Below are 17,636 nucleotides of genomic sequence, written 5' to 3' on the forward strand. Positions count from 1 at the left end.
TTTTTGAAACGTTTCGGTGGCGGTTTCGCGATACGTCAGTGGTCTCGTCTAAGTTCAGAGCACGTTTGGGCTATGCCATCCGCCAACGTGGTAGACGAGAAAGCGCACGGCAAGGAGGACGCGGTGCAGCCGTCTCAAGACGTCGAGCCGGCGCCCAGTCGGCCCCGACGCGTGGCGTTCACTGGCACATCTGTGGCGGTGAGCTGTCTCTTCCTTATCAACCTCGTGGTCATGCCACTCAAGCCCTACCTCACTGAGCCGTTGCCCGTGTCCGAAGCCTTCCGCGCCCCTTCGTTGTTTCCAGCCGTCGCGCCACCTTTGTCCTCCACGAATGGACAGCAGCAGCCAGGGCCCGTCACTCAGTTCGAGCGCCTCTACAACGCCGGCACCCTTCCTCCAGATGTCTCGTACTTCTACGATCCAGTACATGTGGTGGAAGTGATGCGCACGGGTGTGTCGAGCACGTCGTGCGACGACGCGGATGCCCTTGTCACGTCTGTATTGGGGGTACCCTTCTTCCCACCAGATGTCAAAAGCGCCATCGTGGATGCCGTGTGCTCATTGTCTAGCAACGCCACGAACAACTTTGGCACCGTGGGCCGTTCTTGGCGAATCTATCTCGGGGCAAAGAAGGTGGACTGCTTGTCTGCTGCGTGGGTCGTGATGTTACCAGCTCACAACTCGACTACGTCCAACGTGGCTACCATATACTATGTGTTTGCGCCGCACATTCTATCCCCAGCTTGGATCATTGCCAAGCTAAGCTACCGGTTGGTGATCAGCGTTTGCATATTCGTGTACAGCGTGTATCGATACTATCGTCCGTTGTGGCACCTGCGGTGGAGTTTGCAGCGCCAGCCACTGCACGTGTGGTCCACCGCCGTACGGTACGACGTGGTTGTGGGCGAGCCCACGTGTTTGGTCCTATCAAATGCGTGGGTGTGCTTGGCGTTTGTAGTGGACTTTTGGGGCAGCACCGAGTTCTTTGGGTCGGCGTGCCTTCGCATGGGCCAAACCAACGACATCGGGCTGTTTGTCTTGGGCGTGCTGTACCTTGGCCGAACCGTGTGGTGTGCGTACGCGAGCTTGGTCGTGCTAAACGCGACATTGAAACGACTGCACATGGCGCAATGGGCCGTGCCTGCCAACACAACCACGCTGGCGATTGCCGTGACCGTCGGTGGCGGGTTTCTCACCAGTGTGCAGGTCAAACTGCCGCCCCTCATGGCGTTCTACACGTGGCTGCTCACGCTCGTGAATACCGTGGACGGCAATGGAAACGTGGTGGCCTTGGATGATACCGCCGCCATGGTCGTGTATGTCGTGGGCATGACAGCAACATGCTTTGGGATTGTGTTGGGCAAGAAGTACGTTGGCCAGAGCGTGGCCAGACGGCGCTCGCATCTGCGACACCGTATCCAGACGATTCAAGTGGGAGCCACCACTCGCGCCGCGACTCCACGACTGTCGGATCTGCCTCAGGTGCCAACGAAAACCACCACGTGAATATGCTCACGTGAGGGATATGTTTGACTTGTTGTAGCCCCCGCAGCGATCGGTGGAAAGTCGCATGGCGTTCAATGACTTTAAACATCAAATGGTTCTGTGGCTTTGTCGCATGGGGTCCACCGACGACGGTAACGTTATATATATAGATGTATATCCACACGAACAAAGACATGCGATGTCGTGACGTCGATGGTAGGCGTATGTACGGGAGGCAGTGTATACCGCATCTTCCAGTTGTTTCCAATGGTACAAGCCCAGTGCACAATTAGTCAAACCGGAAGCGATTGCTACGTGTTTGCATACAACGCTGCGGACGAGCTCATCGAAGTCACCCGCGTGAGTTTGGTCGACCAGATCGACTTGACACAGAAGACGACCGCCCGACCGGTGCATCAGACTGTTGTGGAGACTGCACCCGCAGTCGGCTCGTTGGTCCTCGGAAGGGAGAAGGAAGGCGCGGCAGACGTCACGCTCTATCGCGGCGCCAATAACTCGCCTTGGGTAGCATAAAGCCATCGTTCGTTCGTAAAATGAAAGGCTCCACTTGTTTCATTGGATCGTTTCTTTCGCCATACGACATTTCCATTCGCTGATTGAATGCCCTCGCGTCTATTTCATCCAATCAAACGTTCGTATATCCGGATGAAAACTTAAATGAACGGCCCATTTCACTAAAGTTCCTGTGCTGTGGTTGGCTGTGTACGAGGTTGACCTCTTGATTGGTCTCGTGCATCTTCAATCTGCATTTGCCGCCGCTCCAAGTCGAAGATGGGATCCCAGAAGAAGAAAGCTATCAAGTTCATCAAGAAGGGAAACCTAAAGCACAAGATTGCCAAGCGCAATGAGAAGAAGCGCTTCAACTCCAAGAAGGACAAGAAGTCTACCGACAAGCCGGTGAAGAAACTTGCGGCGCCGGTCGCGTCCCGGGGAGGCGACGACGAAGGCGACATATTGGACGACATGGACGTCGACGAGTTTTTGAATGCTGACTTTCTCGACGAAGCGGATAGTGGTGATGAAGGTGACGATGGTGCCAACGACGACGAAGGTGCCGACAGCGACGACGACGACGATGATAATGACGGCGGGTCGTCGTCGGAAGAAGACGACGAGAGTGCCCTCGACCCCCGATACATGTCTGCGATGCCCGCGGACATCGAGTCCGACGACGAAGAGGATGGAAGTGGCGGTGCGCCTCAAGAAGGCGGCGCGTCTCGCCGCGAACTCACCATGGAGAAGCTGACGTCGATCGAGACAGCGTGTTCCGCGTCCAAGTCGGTGGCGTCATTGCGTCCACTCCTTCAAATCTTCTCGGACGCGTGTCGAAGTGCCGACGCCGGGCCCAAAGCAGGCGCGAAGAAGACTCCGTACGACATCCGGTCCAGCGCCGTGTACAATCGGCTGATGGTCGCCGTGTTCACACATACCCAGGCAGCGCTCCGGGCGTACTTTAACCTGCCCGAGGACGCAATTCGCACCAAGGGGGAGAACGCTCCATCCTCCAACACACCCGTCGCGCTCGATGCCAAGAAGTGGACCAAGATCAGCATGACCATCCGCCGGTTCTTTCACTGCTGCGTGTACCTGATCCAAGAAACCACGTCCGACGACATCCACCGCTTCGTTCTGCGCAGCTTGACCGCGTTCGTCCAGTATGCCGCGCCCTGTTTGAAAACGAGCCGCAAATTACTCAAGTGCTTTGTGACAGTGTGGGGCAAATCCCTCGACACGACTGTGTGCATGCTAGCATTTGTTCGGATCCGCGAACTTGCGACCATCGTGCCATTCCCGTTTATCGAAACCTGCTTGAAAGCGCTGTACTTGGCGTACATGCGCAACGTCAAGTTTACGAATGGCGTCAACTTCCAGCACCATATTGTCATGGGCAACTGCCTCGTCGAGCTGTACGGACTCGACCTCGTGTCGTCCTACCAGCATGTGTTCATCTACATCCGCCAACTCGCCATGACGATCCGCAAGGCGATTGCCGCGCCATCTGCCGACGCGCTCAAGGGCATCCTCACCTGGCGATTCGTCAACTGCCTCAAGGTATGGGCCGCCGTCGTGTCGGCGTACCCCGCGCTCAAAGCGTTGGTGTACCCGCTCACGCAACTCACGCTCGCCACGATCCGCCTCGCGAGCATTGCGCGGTACGTACCGTGATTCTGAGTCTGATTCGAATGTGCGTCTGAGTCTGATTCGAATGTGTGTCTGAGTCGACCGTGGACGATGGTGGGGGAGGTTTATCATCGGGGATTCAATATGGGGAGGGAATGTCCACCACAGACCACGTGTCGGGTTGCTTGTGTACGAATCTGATTCGTACTGCGTGGGGTTGTGCTGTCTGATTCTGATTCTATCGATCGGATTCTGCATCTGATTCGATCGTGGGGTGCATAGATACGTGCCGTTGAAGTTTCAATGCGTCAAGGTGTTGCAGCAAATTGCGTTGGCGACGCAAACGTTCATTCCGACCACGCCCATCCTGTTGGACGTGTTGCAGTCCCCCATCGTGACCCAAAAGAAGAAGAATGCGGTCAAGGAGACGGATATTGTCGAGCTGGATTTGCTCGTCAAGCTGAGCAAGTCGGCGCTCGAGTCGCGCCGCGTGCAGGAGATGGTCGTGTCCAAGGTGTTCGACTTGCTGCAGAAGGAGTGCGACGTGCAAAAGTACTCGATCGCGTTTCCCGAGTTTGGCGTGCCTCTTCATTTGACATTGAGCAAGTTCGCAACCACGACCCCCGTGCCGCAGTGGAAGCGTCTGGCCAAGGGCCTGTGCCAGCAGATCGAGACGCGCAGCGAATGGATCCGCAACAAGCGCATGACGTCCGACATCGCGCCCAAGGACATGGCGCAGATCGAAGCGTTCTTGGCCGCTGAACGAAAGGCCGCTGTGGTGCAAATGCTCGAAAAGGAGAAGAAGCAGCTCGCGGAAAAGGCCGCGCAGTATGCCCAGTCGGCGCCGTCCTCCAATGATGGAGATGCCCAGGAAGGCGACGACCAAGGTGATGACGACGACGAGGATGATGATAGCGAGATTGATGAAGAGGAGCGGGAGGTGCCGGCGGGAAGTGTGAACGACCCAGATCACGTCGAAGACATGGTGTGGTCGGACGACGAATAAGCAAGGGGCAGGATTAAAATGAATTATCGCAATTGAGTAAATGTACCATTTGAAGCCTCTGTTGTTAAATACAGGTATTTTCTGTAGAATACGGACATAGTGAAACTGTTCAAATTCATGGGGTCGTTAAAACGAGGGAGAAGAGGGAGCCAGTCGCTAGAAGGGGACATGTGTTTGCCCTTTGCAAGGCATTTTGGTCATTTTAACTTGATATTTGTATTAAATACAAATAATTACGTCGAGAGGTTCCCCACGAGTACTGGAATTCCGCATATACCAGTTCCACGAATCTGCGTCGCGCATTCTGTGAAGTCGGCGGAAATTTTCCCCTTGGAACCGATCAAATCTCACATGGCACCCGGCAGCGATACCACGGATCAGTCCAAGAAACACCATGAAAGGGTACGGTCATCATGGATATATCGGTCCGGTCCTCGCGTCCTTCCTCTCTCATCCATGAACATCGTGCATTGTAGCTGCATCTCAAGATCCAGCCGCATCCGCCCAAGTTCCCATTCCAGTCCCACCCGTTCGACATCGTCGTCTACCTTGTCGACGGCTCGGAGAACCTCAAGACAGGGTACGTGGTGTACCTTTCCGGCGTCTTCTCATGGGAGTTGTAGCATCGTCATGGCGCTCAAGGTGGACCTCTTAGTCGGGGACAAGCCCATGTCATCAAGTACCAAGCCGCTCGTGACGATCGATCCGTCGACAAAACCCATCATTAACGGCGACGGCATGTGTCGCCTCACGCTGTCGATCGGGGAAACGTCCATGACGCACGGCAACAAGAAGTTCCAGTTCCTCCTCACGCCTGTCGGCAGCGACTTTGAGGTCGCGCCGGTCATGTCCACCGACATGACATGCATCCGCCACCGCCTTATGATCCAAGAAGATCTACCCGAGCTCTGGTACAAGGACGAAGGCGGACGCGACAAGTGCATGCCCCTTCCCGTGCACCTCGTCGACGCGACCAACCAACCCGTGGGCCACCGCGCGGTGCCGCTCCGCGTCACGCTCCTGTACGAGAACGAACATGCAGTGCTCAAGCAAGACATTTTAAAGCTGTCCCCAGACTCCCAGCGCGTGATTGACAGCACTGGCATGGCGCTGTTGAAGCTTCGCATTGAAGACGTGAGCAAGAATCACCAAGGGCAAGCGTTCCGCCTTAAAGTAGAGCCCGACACGACGCAATCCCCTCTGCATTTCGACGTCGCGCCCGACTGGAGCACCCCCATCTCTGTGCGCTCAAAGCGCAACAAGCGGCGGAATGGCGGCGGCACGTTGTCGCAGCATCATGCACCTACTTCGTCACACATTGACCCACTCGAGTCTCCTCGAGGTGGCGGCGGCGACTCTCACCACCATCACATCACGCATCCGTCGTCGTCGTTTGACATGGAGTCTTCCTCTCGTCCAGCCAAACGCTCCAACAGCATGGTTGTGCCATCGAGTTCCCCAACGCATCATCATGGATCGTCGTCGTCGTCGTCGGCGCTGCATCCGTCCATGGAAAGCATCTTGCGATGGACAACGTCGGTGATCCACGGGTTTCAGCAACTGGAGTGGCAACCGATCGGGTACGAAGTGCGGCTCGACGGCAGCCAAGACAAGGACCGCCCGATCTTCCGATGCCCGGCCTGCTGGCGGTACAAGGACACGATGACGATGGACTCGCAACAACATGAGAGCAAGTGCCTCATTGCGAACGTGCTGCTCACGTACGCTTCCGACACGGTGGGCCATCTCGACGCGCTGCTTAAGTTGACCGAGAAGTATGGCACGGCGTCCAGCATCCCCCCAGCGCCAGCGCTGCCAGTCTCCACGCAGTCGTTGGGGCCGCCGCCACTTACACGAGGAATCACAGATATGGTCAACAGCATTGAAGTGCCGCCGTCGCTCTTCCGAGGCTCGTCGGGTGGCCTCTCCGAGTTCATGATGGGCGAGACTGGAAATAATGCCGCGGGTGGAGGAGGAGGATATGCAACGTCGACCGAGATTGCGCAAGCCATCGAACGACAAGTGTATTGCGTCTTGGCGAGAACGTTCATCGTGGAGTCGTCAAATCGCGCGGTGGGGCTTCCTGCGTTTGACAGAGCGATCAACCTGCTCGGGTTCTACGAGGAAGCGCTCAACGGCGTGACCCAGATCAACTTTGTCCCGATGAACGACGTCCCGGGACTGACGACGCAAGACGTGAACCAGTGCCGACACAGCGTCTTTGCAGAAATGAAGGTCCCTACTACCACCAAAGCGATCTTCCAAGTCGACATGTTCAACAGCCTCACCGAGATGAAGGAGAAGGTTTTTTTCTACGTGTGGGAGAACAAGCCGCAACAACAGCAACAACAGCAGCAGCAGCAGTCCAGCCAGCAGCCTCCCCGAGGGCACTGGGCCGTCTAACGAAGTCGCCCTTGATCCGTCATGCACATGGATCGACCCTGTCCTCTGCTTGCAGCCGCCGTTGCGCGCGACCGTCATCGGTTGTTAGGATTTGAATGGACCAATCAGATTGAGGGAAGATCGACGACGCCATGTTTATTATATAATTAGCGATCGTACATACAAAAATCAAGTCGATTGTATTTAATTATGGCTGTGAAATAAATTGCGGCTTGCACCATGAGCATTGGACGAAGCCATCCGAAGCCCCCAAGATGATTCGCCGCGCATTCTCGACAGCCGCGGCTGCGGTGGCGACACCGGCCGCCCGAACATCCCGCCTCCGACGAGAGGTCCCAGCTGCGATCAAACTTGTACGTACTCCATCTCATGTGTTGGGATGAGGTAATGACCTGTCGCTTTGGGATGTAGACAGACGAAGCTGCAGCACGCATCAAAGAGTTGATGGCGAGTCGACCCGACGCGATTGGCATTCGACTGGGCGTTCGGACGCGTACGTGTGCCTTGAATGAGCATGTAGTTGGTGGTTGACATGTACATATGTAGGTGGATGCAGTGGGTTGTCGTACACAATGAACTACGCAACGGAGAAGCAAAAATTGGACGAAGAAGTGGCTGAAAAAGGTAGGACACTGCATCATGCCGTGGATTACAGGCATGGGGGACGTGAAACTGAATCGATGTGACCATAGGCGTCAAGGTGTTCATCGAATCCAAAGCGCTGTTCCACGTCGTCGGCACCACGATGGATTACAAGGTATATATACCTTCCTAGTCGCCATCGTATCGTTGTGCATGTACGAATGCCAACTCTAATGGAACATGTAGATCACGCCAGTGTCGGCCGAGTTTACGTTTGAAAACCCAAACGCAAAGGGCACATGTGGATGTGGCGAGAGTTTCAACGTGTAGATAGAACGCAGCCACAGTATATGATAGAACAAGCAATATTACAATTTCGCCTTGGGTTTGATTGACACCTTCGCCACGATGACAGTGATGTCGTCTGGCTTGAGGTTGTGCGCGAGGGACGCCTCGACAACTGCATCTGCTGCCTCTTTGGTGGAAGCACGCGAGGCGACGACGGATACAAGAGAATCGATGCGGCCATGCCAGTACCGCCGCCACGACAGAACAGGCTACATGGGAAATCAGTCGACAATGGCACAACACCTCATTGCGTACCGGGAAGAAGGGAGGAATTTCCTGCAAATCCTGCGCGAAATTATCCCACACGCCGTCCGTCGCGAGCACGATGATGTCACCGTCTTCCAAGGCCACTGTCCCGTTGTTGGCCTGATCATGGATGGTATAAGTTTGATCAGCGACAAGCCGAAGGGCAATACCTCGTTCGGTTGACTTTCCATCGCCCCGTAGCATTTGAAACGGTCAGGGATCTTAGCCAGTTGAAATGGAGCCAACCCCATGCTCTGAAATTCACTCCGAAAGACGACCTTGTCGCCTCGGACGATGGCAAACCCAGAGTCCCCTAGGTTCGTGTACTCCAACAACGGTTCGCCATCCTTGCCGGCACGGATCTTGAGGATGCATGCCGTTGTGCTTCCAGCTTCCACCGCATCGTCCTTCAAGGTCAACGCGTATGCCTTGGTGAGGATGTCGAGGGTCGACAACGTGGCAGGGTCGCCTTCGTGGCCTTGGACGAGTTGACGAGAATATCGCATCATGGCGCGGCTGATGGCAGACGGATCAACGCCATTTTCATTCCATCCACCTACACCATCTGCGATGCCAACGACGGTAGGCGATACAAAGAATGAGTCTTCGCCGCAACCTTCCGGACGTGCAAATGCGTCCATGGTGCACCGCTTGCCCTTGCATGCAGCATGAGCGTCAAAGATGAAGGCATCAAACTCCCGACGCGCCGATGCTGATGGAGGCGACTTCGTACTGCGAGACGTGCTAAAGTGGCGACGAGGAAGGCAAGGCTTCATTAGCGATACCGCTGTCCGCGGTCGCAGGTGTCGCGCTAGCATCGTCGTGGACCGTCGTTGCCACCGACGTGAAAATGTGAAATGGAAACTACGTGGGCAATTTGTATGGTGGAGTTTTGCGCGCGAACTTTAATCCTTGAGATTTAAATGTCAATACATTTACCTTGTTAACTTTGTCTATTTATTAAATTATCACTCAAATACAGGCTGGTTGAAGATCGTCACAAGAGTATTCGCACGGTCTGCTGGATGACCGCGGCGGCAACGTTGGCCCGCTGCCGTAGTTCCGTCCGAATGGGAATGCATACGAAGGTTTCAATGGGTGGAGGCGCTTGAAGTACTTCCTGCATAGTTCGTGTGAGCACCAGATCCCAAACGGCACACATGGTGCGCGCCATGTCGGTCCGAGCAAGTTCTTCCTGCAGCCTGGACCGAGGCACCATAGCTGCGTCCCTGTCTTCGAGAGCGCAGTGTCGCAATTCGCGCAATTGCCGCAGTTTGGCGCGAGCAAACGCTGTTCGGCCAGCACCTACATATACCCGCCATGGTGCAGACAGATATGGTATCATCCAGGAAGGACGTCCTGCACCAACCTTGGACAATCGACCCCGCGGCACGTTCGACGCTGGATCGTAGTCCAAACAGTTCAAATATAAGCGTGCCACGTTCACTGAGCTCGAGCGCTTTGAAGTCTTGCGGGCGCAGCGTTGGTTGGGCTTGCGCAAGATGGATCACGGTGTACAACCCCATGTCGACGAGGATCTTACTGTACTTTGCGACTTGGCATCGCCCGTGGTTGATGGATTTGATCCACGTGAAGAGTGGCATTTCAAGCCATTCCCACAACCCCAGGTGGCGGCACTGTGGCGGGTGAAGTGTGTGGCCGTACAAGCCGTGGAACCATGGCCCCACGTTCGCCATGGTCTCAATGGTGTGGATGGTTTCGGGGTTGGGCAGCAGTATCGGGCACAGGATTTCCCTGTCCAAGTAGCCCCATCGGTCAGCGCTCCATTATTCATCATGTCTCTTACCCTGATGGAAACAGCGATTGAATGTGCTGCCGTTCGATGCGAGTCATTGCCTTGCCTGTCACCAACACGACAATCGCATCCAATCCATCCATGGTCACAACAGATTCCGTGGCTGTGACACTGTATTCCGCAAACACCTGTCACACGTTACCGGTTCATTGTACGTACAGTACTTGTTTGGTAGGTTGTACCTCTGTCATGTGCAAGTGCTTCAACGACGCAAACACGTACAGCCGATGCAACAGCGCAGCTACCACGCCATGCCATCCGCGACTCAACGGTGTCGTCACCGGCACCGCGCACTGCCGACTCATGTCGACGGCAAACGCAGCGGCGGCATGTTCCACGGCGACGAACGTTCCCGAGTCCGCATGTGAGTATGTCGTCTGGTGCTTCACCACGGCCAATACCCCCGACAGCTGATTTGCAAACGCCTGGGATGCCTTTTGTTTCTCCATGGCGTCGTGGGCAGCGCTCATCCATTGGGTGTCCACTTCCTCGAGCGCTCGTTGTGCCACGTCATAGCTGGGATTGTACGCCAAGCATTGCTGGAGATGCGCTTTGCCTTCGAGCAGTCGGCCGTATCGAAGCAAGGCCAGGCCCATATTAAAGTGCGCTTTCCAAGCATCCGGAGTTCGATTTAGCGTCTGGCTGTAGCATGCGATGGCGTCGGGGAGTTCGTGCTGGGCCAAGTGAATCGAGCCCAAGTTGGCATACAACGACGCGATGTCGCACCCGTGAGGCTGCAGCGTGAGGATGCCACGTAATATCTTGGCGGCTTCGGCGAGGTAGAGGCGAGAAGTGCCGTCCTGAAGCAACGTGTAGGCGAGTTGAAGCCGACTCTTCCAGTTGCCCAACGTGATGTACGAGGCGTTGACAGGCAAAGCCACGTAGGTCACGGGCGACTTCGTGCCGTCGCTGGACTCGAACGGAGTTGACTTCGACGGTAGTACTGGTATCTGGGGAGACTGCAATCCCAGAAACGAACGACGAGATACAGTTGCCGCAAGCTCAAAGTTCAAACGGTCTTCTCCAGAGTACAGATCTCCCAACAGGAGTGGCATCCTGGCAATATGACACAAATGTGACATCGTCATAAGGTAGAGTCGTACTACCCACATATGAAAACGCACCGTAGAATGCGCAGCGTGTCCGTGATAAAGTCATGCCGCGTCGTCAATTCCGCCGTGACACGGAGCTGGACGGTGCACGCTTCGTGGAACCCAACCTGATGATGTGGTGTATATCCACATTGTCACATTGTCACAGATGAAATGACCACACACACCCGTGACGCGTGGATGCGCACGTCGTTGTGTCGACGGATGAGGTTGCGCAAAACCAGGAGGACCAAAAACTACAAACATTCGACATACACTTTTTGGATCAAGGAAGAATGCACGTCCTCATGGAATACGTTTGTACATGCAAATGCGCATGTTCTGGTGTCGGCGGAAATGTGGCTATGGTGCTCCCCAAGGTAGACACGAGGCATTTCATGGATCGGCGGTGGTCACGGACGCCACCGGCCGTGTCGAGAAGCACCTGGTACCCCACTTCCAGACCCTGTCCACATACATACAGGCTTACCCACGATATTGGTGTCATGAAGCATCGTGTGTACCTTAGCACGTTTCGCAGCAACGAGGCCATACACTCGCGTGGACATGTACTTGTGGCGGACACTGTTGTCTGTGTCGACGCGTAAGTCAAGAAGACATTGCAAGTGACGTATTCCATACCCACAAACGGGAACGCGGCGACCATCGCAGTTGCACTACCCGCCGCCTGTCATGCGATAAAATCACGATTGGGACAACTAAAATGTGAGCCAAAATTAGATTTTTTCACCGTGTATATATATATATATAGATAGATGTATAGTTAAAGTCCAAAAGCAAATATCATCACAAATATAGGGCCGGTTGCCAGTCGGATACAGTATTTCTACAACCTCTCGAATAGATGTTATTATTATTATTACTCCATCGCTGGCCAACGTGATTAGACGGCACAGCCAGTTTGCCACCGCCACTCATAATGCTGCATGGCGCTGTTGTAATGAATCAGCGCGGCTGCGACGACGCAAATGTGCCACAGCTGATGGCTGTGGCCCCACACGTCGAAATGGCCTGGAAAGTATCGCTCGGGGAACCGCGTGCCGTAGATGGTGGCGCCGACAAGGTACAAGACGCCCATAGCTACGAGCGGTTTGACAAAGATCTGGATGTGGTCGTCCCAGATGCCATGTTTCCACACCAAGTGGCCGATGGGCACGAGCGCAAAGAACCCCAAGGACAAGAACATACCGCTGCGAATCGCTTGGTTCGATGTGCACACGGACGCGACCAGACACGCCACCGCCAGCGCGGAAATGATGCCCAAGTACATGTACAAAAGGTTGGGGGTGCAATAGAACGAGTAGTAAATGAGCGGGAAGAACGACCCGGCAATCATGAGGATGATGCCCGAGTAGTCGAGCTGGATAAACACGACCGACGCCGCGGCGCTCTGCACCCACAGCAAGTGGTAGATGGAGCTCAAAGTGAGGCAGATCACCGCGCTCCCAATAAACACCTTGATGGGCCAGTTCCCCACCACGAGCATCGGCGCCAATTGGGATGGCGCCACGTCCGAAATCGCATGCAGGCCGTTCTTGATGCTGTCCGTGACCCCGTGGAACTCTTGGAGGACAAACTGCAGCGACGGGTAGTCGTTCGTGTCGAGTTGCCGAAGGTACAACGTGAATGCATCGAGGCGGGCCTGCAACGACTGCTTCATACCGTGCACCTGGGTGTACGACCCGACCACGCTCTTGAGCGGCATGCTCTTGGACAGCGCATCGAATGACGGCTCCAACCGGGCCTTTAAGATCGTGAGTTCGTCGTGCAAGTGGAACAGTTGCTCCGACACCGAGTGCGAAATGCCTTCGGCGTGGCTGTCGAGGATCTCATGGAAGCGCCGCAGGCTCGGGATCTGCGCAATCGTGTGGCCAAAGATCACGCTTGCGACCTGCAGTTGCTTTGACAGCATTTCTTGGTACCGCGTGTCCACAACATACTCTAACGCGTGGTGCACTTGCGTCGCGGACAGTACGTTGCGCGCAAACAAGTGCAGCGTGTGCCGGCCGCTCTCGATGTACATGATGTTGTCGGGTTCGAAGTACGGATGCGTGCCGTCGTCGTACGTCCACAAATGCGTCGGGATTTCCATGTTGAACGCACTGTACATGAGCCCTGCAAAGATGAGCGACCCGATGATGTGCGTCCACACGTTCCACGTCTCGTTGTGCAGCTCGAAGAGCGAGCAGAAGCAGTGGCTCAGCGAGTAGTCCACACGGTACCCTGACCGGATGTACATGTTGTCCGCCAGGTACGACTTGCCTTCCGCATGTACGTCGTGGAACCCAGCGAGACGCTTCTTCGCAGCGGCATCCGATGACTTGGACTCGACTGCCACAGCTGTCATGCTTTTGTCAACTGGGTGAAACCACACCAAGGTGTGGAGTTCGCTTGGTATCCGGATAACCCGGTTAACCTTTCACACGTCGTGACCAAACTGGAGCCAATCAAAACGCACAATACTCAGACAGTCAAATGGAGATTCGAAGCAGCATCTCGAGAGTGTAATAATCATTGGAAGTAGTATCGGTACTGTACTGTAATACAGTATATGTGGCGAATTTGTACTTCGAAGTAACGTTAATTGAAACTCGTATGCCGACCTGACAGAATAAAAATATCAAGGTACCCCCCTACCACCTTCGATATAATCGACCCCACCCCCCATCGAGTGTGTTCACAGTCAATATTTAACGTTATAGATTTTCGATGCAAACAAAAGTATACTGTACATGACTGATGGACATCGAGCTCCGCAAGGAATGATGTTCGAACACCTCGTATACAAGTTCGTCTCAGCTTCATTTGTGGGAATTGTTGGCGGTGGAATGCTTTCTCCCATAAGCTTACTACATTCCATAAGCTTACTACATTTGTATTACAGTAGCTTACTGTAGAGTACTACTGTATACAATTGATAGGAAAGTAGGTACTCAGAGTAATCGTTACCGTATTTGCGACAAAATGTAAACATCGGACGAATTCCATGGATAAATATCTACCGGATAAGTTGGGTCTATTATCCGGATTATTTGACTCGGTCCGAAGTCATTACATTCCAAAAACCAACATGGGCAGCAAGAATTCGACTGGCACGACACCCGAAGCTGCGGCATTTGTGCAGACAGCCATCAATACCAATGGTGTGACTGTGTTTAGCAAGACTTATTGCCCCTATTGCGATCAGGCAAGTGGTTATAGGGCGATTCAGGCACAAGGATTCACAGGTGGCAATTCCGTAGGCCAAGACGGCGCTCAAGTCTGCAGGGGCGACGTTTGAAGTGATTGAGCTGGACAAACGCCCGGACGGTGATGCTATCCAAAGTGCGCTGGGAGAGCTGACTGGTACAGCTGCAACCACCTAAAAACCCACATGTTACCTGGACATTGACTAACTGGATGGATATGTTCTAGGCCGGTTCACTGTTCCCAACGTATTCGTCAAGACAACTACCATTGGCGGTGGCTCAGACGTGGCCAAACTCCATCGCGAAGGAAAATTGGTCCAGCTTTTGAAGGAGGCGGGTGTTCTTGCTTGAATAAGTTGACTCAATAACACTATCCAACCTATGCGTCATCCTCAGTCAGATTAACAATATCCGTCTAACGCTATAATACATACAACATCCACCACCTTCTTGACTTCATGCATTGCTTGACCGCCTTGTTACTACTGAAGTGCGCAACATCTTGCCTCGAGGATGCGGGAAATGACCAAAACGGCGGAACTCATACTAATTGACAGCATACCACGCAGCTCGATCGCACTACCTTTTATCATACCTTATAGACACAAAAGGGGCCAAGGACTTCTCGATTGGCCTTTCGACAAGCCGCAACAACCTGGAATGCATGGAGCAGGGCCTTCGACTCAAAACTGTTTTAATGGTTTTGACATTGAATTGTGAGAAATAACTTTACATTTTTACTTTATAAATAAAAATTACAGTAAATCAAAAATAGCAAATTAACTGTACTGGCTGCGACAAAAAATATCAGAAAACACCTATTTTTGCAACACCTATTTTTGCAACTTTTCAGAAATATTATGACAGTTTTTCAAACGACGGCTTTTGTGTGTTTGGCTACCAAATCTGACATATATAAAGTGACACAATACGTCGCGTTTTTACTGTTTTCTGACAGAAAAACGTTTGAACTGCAACATGTTATTCTTTAGTTCTCCTTCCATCATAGCATCCAGAGGTCATATCAAAATATTTTGAAAATATTTTCTCACCTCCCATTTGAAACGGGAATTCTCTGTGGCATCCAAACTCGGCCTAAATCTTTAAAAAATATAATGATTTAACAGTAAATGTTATTTTTAAAGTGTACATTATACTATATGTACATGTCTAGAGGCGGATTCGAACCACCGACACATAGATTTTCAGTCTTTTACAGTCTTTTACATATGCTTGAAGTTAGTCCTAATTTATGATCAACTTACTACGTAGTATCTAAGTACATGACTTTCACATCACATACACTGTAGCTCACTGACGGCTTGTCTACAAGCGGTGCAGCGAATAACATATTGCAAACTTAGTTGCAGTCTATCGTTCAAGGCTAGAAATGTAACGATTGCAACGTTGTAGCGTGAGTGACGAGTCGTCAAAGGAGCCAAAAAACTCAAATATAACCTACTTTTCAAGTAAATAATGGTAACTCGATGAATATAGCTCGTAACGAACGACCTCTATGATACGTCATTACATTGTAAAGATAATGCTTATGAACACGCGACCTGAGTCTCTGAATTCAGGAATCGGATTACTTGGCCCATGTGGCCTATGTTGTTTGACTTTGAAATGGCTGTGTCAAATATTTGCTGCAAATATTACGTACTACTATTAATAAAAGATCACATAACGTTAACAACGTATTGATTTGTTATTTACTGTTAAAAAGAATAGTTCACACCATGGTAAAAATAATGAAATGGTTTTATTGTTTCGAAGAAAAGTGCGCATTTCCATGGAGGAAGGTTGAGGACCAAATCACCAGTGAAGATGCGACGACGAAGGGTTCTGTCAACCAGGTGAAGCAAGAACTAATCCGATCGTGTAACATTGAGATTATAGATAGGCATCAGCTCCATCGAGTTCGTTCTAATATGACCCTCCTTCTTTTAATATTTTAGCCATGTACTATTAATAATATTGTACCGTTAATGCTAACACATTACAGGTGTTTTCTAAATTATATAACGTGTTATACGTATTTGTATTCCATAATAGAGCGTTATATTCCCGAATTATAACATTTTGTCGAAGAAGTGCACTCACTGCCTCGAAGTTTGTTTAAATTGTTCAAGTTTAATTTGCACTACAAATATCAAGTACAGAGTGTATTTTATGACTCGGTGGGGATTCGCTCACGCTTTCAGGACATATATATATTCGACAACAGAAGAAGCGGACCTCACATGGCGGTTCACAGCAGCAAATACGACCTCTTGGTGAAGCTCCTCCTCATCGGAGACAGCGGTGCGTTGGTGATGCCGATGACTCCCTTTATGTGGCTGTATGGATATGCATAACACTAACCTTGACTTCATGCAGGCGTGGGGAAATCGTGCCTGCTCATGAGGTACTCTGACGACTCGTTCACAACGTCCTTCATCACGACGATTGGGATCGATTTCAAAGTCAAGACGATCGATGTCGACGGAAAACGCGTGAAGCTGCAGATCTGGGACACTGCTGGCCAAGAGCGCTTCCGAACCATCACCACAGGTGCTTCCATGTCGTTCGCATTGAAGTCATGGATCTCATACTTTTCTGCATAAACACAGCGTATTACCGTGGCGCCATGGGAATTCTCTTGGTCTACGACGTCACCGACGACCATTCCTTCCAAAGTACGTTCCATGTCTCCGTTGGGTCGCTTCCTTACCGCGATGCTCCATTAGATGTACGGAACTGGATGCGGCAGATCCAACAGCATGCGTCTCCGAACGTGAACAAGATACTTGTGGCCAACAAGTGCGACGTCGATCCGTCCGAGCGAGTATGCCATATCGTTCATTCCTTCCATCATGACGGCCTCATGTCCATTTTCAATAGGTTGTGTCCAAGGAACAAGGCGAGGCGTTGGCAGCGGAATATGGCGTCCAGTTCTTTGAAACATCAGCGAAAAGTAACCTCCACGTGGACGAGGCCTTCCGCAGCATCGCCGTGGACGTCCAGAAGCGGCTGGCAGAGTCCGACAGCGACCGGTTAGACGTGGCCAACCAAACCCGCCTCAAGCTCGACGAACAAGCGACGCGATCGTCGGACGGGTGTTGCTAAGCCATTAGTATGAATCTTGCGTTTTCACAGCTTTACTACTTTCCCTGACGTGAACGACCTCGAGCAATACTGTTCAGTAGTATGTGTTGATCATCTCCATGTTCCCTGGGTTTACCAACCAACGCCACGACAGAGCTCGACATCGCGCGTTTACTAGCTCTCCTTCCCTGGGTTAAACGACAAACTACTCACAGAGCGAC

General features: G+C 52.5%; 9 protein-coding genes across 12 annotated transcripts; 6 read left to right on the forward strand and 3 right to left on the reverse strand.

Annotated features, from left to right (window-relative positions):
* The first annotated feature begins 43 nt into the window (after positions 1-43).
* On the forward strand, positions 44-2,066 carry H257_08191 (hypothetical protein). Its single transcript, XM_009833997.1, has 3 exons — positions 44-1,482; positions 1,544-1,637; positions 1,706-2,066. The coding sequence occupies exons 1-3, from the start codon at positions 73-75 to the stop codon at positions 2,017-2,019; spliced, it is 1,818 nt and encodes a 605-aa protein (XP_009832299.1). The 5' UTR covers positions 44-72; the 3' UTR covers positions 2,020-2,066.
* A 166-nt stretch (positions 2,067-2,232) lies between these two features.
* Positions 2,233-4,692, forward strand: H257_08192 (hypothetical protein). The gene is made up of 2 exons (XM_009833998.1): positions 2,233-3,659; positions 3,910-4,692. The coding sequence occupies exons 1-2, from the start codon at positions 2,278-2,280 to the stop codon at positions 4,631-4,633; spliced, it is 2,106 nt and encodes a 701-aa protein (XP_009832300.1). The 5' UTR covers positions 2,233-2,277; the 3' UTR covers positions 4,634-4,692.
* Positions 4,693-4,984: 292 nt separating this feature from the next.
* H257_08193 (hypothetical protein) lies at positions 4,985-7,036 on the forward strand (the record flags this gene model as incomplete). Its single annotated transcript, XM_009833999.1, has 3 exons — positions 4,985-5,035; positions 5,110-5,213; positions 5,257-7,036. 3 exons carry the CDS (start codon positions 4,985-4,987, stop codon positions 7,034-7,036), a joined length of 1,935 nt encoding a protein of 644 aa, XP_009832301.1.
* Positions 7,037-7,290: 254 nt separating this feature from the next.
* H257_08194 (hypothetical protein) lies at positions 7,291-7,948 on the forward strand (the record flags this gene model as incomplete). The annotated part of the gene is made up of 5 exons (XM_009834000.1): positions 7,291-7,389; positions 7,448-7,529; positions 7,583-7,660; positions 7,729-7,793; positions 7,865-7,948. 5 exons carry the CDS (start codon positions 7,291-7,293, stop codon positions 7,946-7,948), a joined length of 408 nt encoding a protein of 135 aa, XP_009832302.1.
* Positions 7,949-7,955: 7 nt separating this feature from the next.
* Positions 7,956-9,062, reverse strand: H257_08195 (hypothetical protein). The gene is made up of 3 exons (XM_009834001.1): positions 8,383-9,062; positions 8,222-8,332; positions 7,956-8,175 (listed from the first exon to the last, which is right to left on the reverse strand). Exons 1-3 carry the CDS (start codon positions 9,028-9,030, stop codon positions 7,987-7,989), a joined length of 948 nt encoding a protein of 315 aa, XP_009832303.1. The 5' UTR covers positions 9,031-9,062; the 3' UTR covers positions 7,956-7,986.
* An 88-nt stretch (positions 9,063-9,150) lies between these two features.
* Positions 9,151-11,836, reverse strand: H257_08196 (hypothetical protein). 4 transcript variants are annotated; one of them, XM_009834004.1, is made up of 9 exons: positions 11,762-11,834; positions 11,644-11,711; positions 11,445-11,585; positions 11,308-11,376; positions 11,153-11,247; positions 10,211-11,084; positions 10,020-10,156; positions 9,582-9,967; positions 9,151-9,517 (listed from the first exon to the last, which is right to left on the reverse strand). In XM_009834004.1, exons 1-9 carry the CDS (start codon positions 11,784-11,786, stop codon positions 9,210-9,212), a joined length of 2,103 nt encoding a protein of 700 aa, XP_009832306.1. In that variant the 5' UTR covers positions 11,787-11,834; the 3' UTR covers positions 9,151-9,209. The 4 variants fall into 4 exon arrangements, with proteins under 4 accessions (XP_009832306.1, XP_009832307.1, XP_009832304.1 ...); XM_009834005.1 differs by having other exon boundaries at positions 11,445-11,711; positions 11,762-11,836; XM_009834002.1 differs by having other exon boundaries at positions 9,151-9,967.
* Positions 11,837-11,965: 129 nt separating this feature from the next.
* Positions 11,966-13,487, reverse strand: H257_08197 (hypothetical protein; the record flags this gene model as incomplete). Its single annotated transcript, XM_009834006.1, has 1 exon — positions 11,966-13,487. One exon carries the CDS (start codon positions 13,485-13,487, stop codon positions 12,024-12,026), a length of 1,464 nt encoding a protein of 487 aa, XP_009832308.1. The 3' UTR covers positions 11,966-12,023.
* A 718-nt stretch (positions 13,488-14,205) lies between these two features.
* Positions 14,206-14,773, forward strand: H257_08198 (glutaredoxin). Its single transcript, XM_009834007.1, has 3 exons — positions 14,206-14,327; positions 14,383-14,485; positions 14,555-14,773. Exons 1-3 carry the CDS (start codon positions 14,211-14,213, stop codon positions 14,677-14,679), a joined length of 345 nt encoding a protein of 114 aa, XP_009832309.1. The 5' UTR covers positions 14,206-14,210; the 3' UTR covers positions 14,680-14,773.
* Positions 14,774-16,544: 1,771 nt separating this feature from the next.
* On the forward strand, positions 16,545-17,528 carry H257_08199 (hypothetical protein). The gene is made up of 5 exons (XM_009834008.1): positions 16,545-16,632; positions 16,708-16,881; positions 16,941-17,006; positions 17,058-17,155; positions 17,212-17,528. The coding sequence occupies exons 1-5, from the start codon at positions 16,572-16,574 to the stop codon at positions 17,434-17,436; spliced, it is 624 nt and encodes a 207-aa protein (XP_009832310.1). The 5' UTR covers positions 16,545-16,571; the 3' UTR covers positions 17,437-17,528.
* Positions 17,529-17,636: the final 108 nt, after the last annotated feature.

Source organism: Aphanomyces astaci (genome assembly GCF_000520075.1).
Source record: "Aphanomyces astaci strain APO3 unplaced genomic scaffold supercont1.18, whole genome shotgun sequence".
Lineage (NCBI taxonomy): Eukaryota > Oomycota > Saprolegniomycetes > Saprolegniales > Verrucalvaceae > Aphanomyces > Aphanomyces astaci.